Genomic DNA, 5,715 nt, shown 5'->3' on the forward strand with positions numbered 1-5,715 from the left:
ATTTTAGAAAAATGTATATTTTTAATATTCACGTATGAAACGATTTCTGTAAGAGAGTTACGACTTTGTAATCTCGCGTTTTAAAAATTGGACAACTGAAATAATCTCTCGTCATTCAAAATTATTATTGAATATCATTTCAAAAACATTTTAAATAGGTTAAATATTTATTTTAGACAAAAGTATATTTTTAATATTCACGAGAATCCAACTATTTCCAATTTCTGTAAGAGAGTTACGACTTTGTAATCTCGCGCCACTTTAGGTGGACCAATAAGAAATCATGGCTTCCTAATTTCGAGATTATCGAGATTATCGAGATAATCGATAGTGTCAAGCCTATCCCTTTTACAATAAGATTCCGTAAAAGAATTACGATTTTATAATCTCGCGCCACTTCAAGTGAACCAATAAGAAATCATGACTTGACCATTTCGAGATTATCGAGATTATCGAGATAATCGATAGTGTCAAGCCTATCCCTTTTACAATAGAAAAAATCCCCGCGAGTGACATGCACAATAATTTACAAAATTAGGAAGTAGAAAATGATGTATTTATCCGACGAAGCTGAGATTATAAAAATGATAAAATCTAAAACGAGATGAACGGATAGGTCGAGATATCCGAGTAAAATCCTTTGTGCATAAGTTATAGGGCAACGAGCACTAAAAGCCAACCGCGTTTTACTTGGCATCGCAGTTTAACAGGGTTAAGTCGTAGCGGTTCCCGGGCTTTTAATGCAAACAACACCTGTGCATTATATATCAAAAGCGGAAAACGCAGAGTCGAGTGTTTTAATATGTACCCAGTGAAATATCCACGTCTCTTTCACAGCGACTATTCTAGTTCTCTCATTTACACTGTACAGCACTCGCCAATTGTGAAAATTATTGCCAACCGCATGATCTGCATTGAAAAGGATGAAAACACCGCGGCAAAAAATCACCGCAAATTCCCTAAATACATCAAAAAATTAAATCAATGTAATTGTCAAACATTAATATTGATATATTGATATATTAGAGACATGTTTGCAGATTTCTTTAGTAATAATACCCCAAGGCCTTCAAAATTATTGGATATTTATGGAGAGTTTCGTTGCGTAGCAACAGAGGGATAATTTTTGCAAGTAAAAAATCAAATATCCCATTAATTTTGAAGGTCGATAGGTATTTGGCTTGATTATTTTTTTTATTGCAATTTCTGTATTTTTTTCAAGCAGTTAAATATGTGGCATTTCACGTCATATGATTTAAATAAAACGGTTTTATTATGAAATCTCAATTTTCGATTTTGACAACCAGACAGTTTTGGTGTTTGAAACGCGTACAAATTGTTTATCGGATATTTCCATAGCTTCCATAGTTTAACAACAAACCGGGAGATATTCGAAAAATATTCGAAGTAAAACCGTTGTACTGGTACCACGTGACGGGAAAGGCCGAAATCTACTGGCAGAATTTGATTGATTGAAATTGGGATGAAAAAAATAATCAATCGTTGTCTCCAGCAAAAGAAATATTTAATATTAATATTTTTGCAAGAAAAAAAAAATCTGTACCGAATGTTAGAGTAGATTTGGGTGTTTTATTTATTCGGATTCATACGGATGAATTTTGAGATACAGTTGTGAGTGTAGGTCGTAGATATATTCTTGAATCGACATTTGCGCTGGTAATTGAATTGGAGCGCCCCTGCACGCTCGTGTTCTTTGATTTAATTACGTGGAATGAGTCACGCTGGGCAATGGAGAACTGCAGTCTCTGTGAATCCCAGTCATTGGGTTCATGATCAAAAACAAGAGAACAGAGGGATTGATAAAAAAAAATGGTTTTAAACGAAATTCGAAACAAGGGCAACAATTGGGATTGATATGGAGCAGTCTGTACGAGAATAAATCGATAGAATCATCGGGTTTATCAACTCTATCATATCACCGATCTCTCCTCTTTCCCACCCTCTTCCTCCACTTTTCACGTGAATTCACCGTTTTTCATCGCCTCCATTTCCACACGAATCGCAAATTTTTACTGGAAATCCATCAAAGCCAAAAGCCCAACGCACTTACTGTGTGTGTGTGGGATTATATGGAATAGTAATTGAGTAACTATGGGGGGATGAACCAAAATTCAAAGTATAAATGCAAAATGTCATCAGGAATTTTTTATAGATTTTTTAAAACGGACTAGACTTGGAGACTCGTAGACTCCACCGAGAGATGAAAAAATTTTACAATTAAAAATATTACTTGGTATTAATTTGTTATAACATAATATTTTTTAAAACAAGAATTGATGATTAAACACTTGTCTCTAATTAGAATAATCTTAATCAGGAAGTGCAGTCTTTTTTTTGTATTGATGAATGAAATAGGATTAATGAAGATATCTTGGAATCTTGGTGGAGAATTATTTTTTAAATAAATATAGATTTTTCATAAGGACAGAATGGCGACAATGCAACATTGTGTTACCCACCTGGATTCTGGCCTCGTTCAATTTCGTGCTCCTCGCTAATTCCTCTCTGCAGTATATGTCCGGATAATGGGATTTCGCGAACGCCGATTCCAATTCCGCCAGCTGTTCCTGCGAAACAATTGGAAACCGTGTTTGAAGGCACGTACCATCTATACCATCGTAGCACACTAGTTCACCGGCTGTTTCTACCACATGTACAAGGCATTTCCGCGGCATGAGCCAGTGCAATTAACTTCATACTTTGAGAAAATTAAAGGGTTCATGGAAACTTGGGAATTTTCGTTTATATTTTGATGAAATCGTCCATTCTGCCAATCCCAGATTTATTTAGTAATTGCAACAAAAGAACTTGCAAGTTTCGTTTTCCCTTTGGAATAAATCCGCCCATATTTTTGCCAACAACTTTTTTGAATGGGAATAACAAATAATTGAAGTGTTTATTCTTTATTATTTTTTAGGATACAGTGATTGACGGGATTTTTAAAAAATTAAAAACATCTCAAAAAAATTGGGGGGAGGGAGATTTTAATCGATACGAATGATGGCGAAATTATTGCACATGCAGGCACAGATGGAGAGAAATATTCAGGAAAAATGACGGAATATTTCGCGTAATCTGCAAGCGACGTAATCATCAAATAAATTCTACGAAATATTCCGTAAAAATTCTTGAAGAGCCAATGATTTTTCTGTTCTGAGGCATAATAAGTCTTGAAGTTTCGTTTGATTTTGAAACGGAACCCGAAAAATCACTGAAAATTCCAGATTTATTCCCCGAAAATGATTTTCGCTGACGGATTAAGTGAAATGTTCTGTCATTTTTCTTGAATATTTCTCTCCGTGCATGTACACAGAGTTATCTTTTTTTCAGTGATAATGTTCAATTGCGATACGTCAATTGGAAGGGAAAAATGATAAATACCTGGGTAAAAGTGGTCCTGTGCCGTCGTCGTGCGGGCGTCGGACAACTCGCTGTGGTTGGTGTGTGGCCGATGTGTGGACTAGAGGCACATGGCTCGGGTTTCAATTTTTTAAATGCCCCCTCAGCCCCTGAAACCGCAAAAACCCCCAATCAAAATCATAATTAAACAACCGAGATACTGCCCTCATTACTAAAAAATTACTAATAAAAAAATATTAATAAAAAAAAACGCAATCCACCAGCGATCAGAAATTTTTCTTCATCAAAAACCCAATTTTTCCAAAAATGTCACACCACATGTCACACCACCGGACTAGACTAAGAACTTGGACTTGAAAAATCCCTGGAGAAAATGGCTGGATGGAGAACGATAAATAGGTGAGATGAATGGAAAAATATGGAAAATCCGTGGAATCTGAGGAATGCAGATGATCGACTCTCAAGTCACGCGTCCATTTGTCTCCAGAGTGGGTGGTATGGGGTGGTATTCAGTCAGGAAGAGGTGAAACACCGTGGGACGAGAGACGACGATGGCACACCAAGTCCCTCGCACTATGCTAACTTGGTTAGGGCGTTAATGACCTAATCATGTTACATGCTGATTCAATGTTCGAGGATGAATGCTGTCCACTTTACGCGCCTTGCCCCCGTTTACCTCATTCAAGCAATCCTAGGTAACTCGGTCAAGTTCACCTAAGAAATTAAACCATTCACACCGATCGTTCACCCACCATCAATTGTCAATACAATTGAAAATTTCATTAATTCATTAACAGACTTGACGTCTCAATCATTATTATTTCAACTAATAAAACATTTCAAGAATATTATGCTCATTAGGATTAGGAATCATTAGGATTATATTTAAAATATATATATAAAATATTTTAATATATATATACATTTTTATTGATTCAATTGAATTGAATTGAATTGAAGTCCGAGGGAAAATATTCCTCCGTTTTTTATCATTTTTGTCTCAATAGTACTGGGATAACAGGAATTCTTTAATTGGGGGACAAATTGTTTGTACTTGGGCGACAATACTTTCGCCTGAAAATGAACCATTTTGACAGGACTCTTCAGGCATAATGGGATAACAAAAAGTAATTTCTGAGGGGGTGAGGGGGAGCAAGTGTGTCCTGAGTACTCGACACTCGACACTGGAACATCTGTCAACGGATGGATAATTAGCTCTGAATTGTAACGAGTGGACAGGCGCCACTCCATTATGGAAAGAATTCGCTCGAGTAAAGGGATTTTACTGACTATTTTCAGCTGCATCGCATTGACATCTGCGGAGGATTACAATAATTAGGGAAATTCCTCTATTTTTGAAAAAATTACCAACGACTGCTGAAAGAAAATCCCCAGCAGACAGATCAAGATATTAATAAATAATTTAATTCACATTTTCTGTAGAATTCACTAATATTAATTATAATAATTTGGGTGGAAAAATGAAAATTATATCTTATCATTGAATATCTTTTATTGACTTGTTTTGTAGTAGAATAATTCGAAATTAATGAATTACGAAAATAAATTGAATTTTCTAGAATATTAAACTCCATTTTGCCTGTGCCAGTTATGAAAAAAATATTCAGAAATAGCGAACACAATATTAATCATTTTTTTATAAATGGCACAGGCAAAATGGAATTTAATATTTCAGAAAATTCGATTTAATTGCGTAATTCATTAATTTATAATTTTTCTAATACAGAACAATTTAATAAAAGATATTCAATGATAAGCTGTAATTTTCATTTTTCTATTTATATATATTTCAAATTATTATTATTAATATTGGTGAATTCTGTAGAAAATGCGAATTTTATTATTAATTATTTTTATTCTGTATTAATGTTGTGATCTTTCTGGTGGATATTTTCGTATACAGAAAAGGAGGTGATAATGCAGATGGAAATGATAAGAAAATATTCAGCACACGTGGAGATGGGAGTGAGTCAATTGGTGAAGGATGTCGTATTTTCACTCGCGATGGACCGACGAAACTATGCAAATTGTGGCTTCAACTCGGCCGAGAATAATACATGAGGGGAAGTCACCCCAGATCTTTCGCACACGTGAACCCCAGCCCAGAAACTAAATTACAAATTAAATAATCCACGGGAATAACAATTCGCCCTTAACTTCACCGCCATGGAATTTTTACAGTTACAGTTAAAAATCCCATGAATTACCAAATAATTATATTTACATCGTAATTTTACCAACAACACGAAATCAATTTCCCATTTCTGCTGCTTCAGGAATTACGAGAGGATAAAATACAATTAGAGTAATTAT

General features: G+C 34.9%; 1 protein-coding gene across 1 annotated transcript in view; it reads right to left on the bottom strand.

Annotated features, from left to right (window-relative positions):
• The window catches only part of LOC105267163 (homeobox protein prophet of Pit-1), an 11,047-nt gene that overhangs the window by 4,078 nt on the left and 1,254 nt on the right, over positions 1-5,715 (bottom strand). Inside the window, exons 2-3 of the mRNA XM_011305820.1 lie at positions 3,403-3,530; positions 2,481-2,588 (exon numbers count right to left, since the gene is read on the bottom strand). Coding sequence (XP_011304122.1) covers positions 2,481-2,588; positions 3,403-3,530 — 236 coding nt within the window. The remainder of the gene's footprint in view (positions 1-2,480; positions 2,589-3,402; positions 3,531-5,715) is intronic.

Source organism: Fopius arisanus, unplaced genomic scaffold, assembly GCF_000806365.1.
Source record: "Fopius arisanus strain USDA-PBARC FA_bdor unplaced genomic scaffold, ASM80636v1 scaffold00044, whole genome shotgun sequence".
In the NCBI taxonomy this organism is placed as follows: domain Eukaryota; kingdom Metazoa; phylum Arthropoda; class Insecta; order Hymenoptera; family Braconidae; genus Fopius; species Fopius arisanus.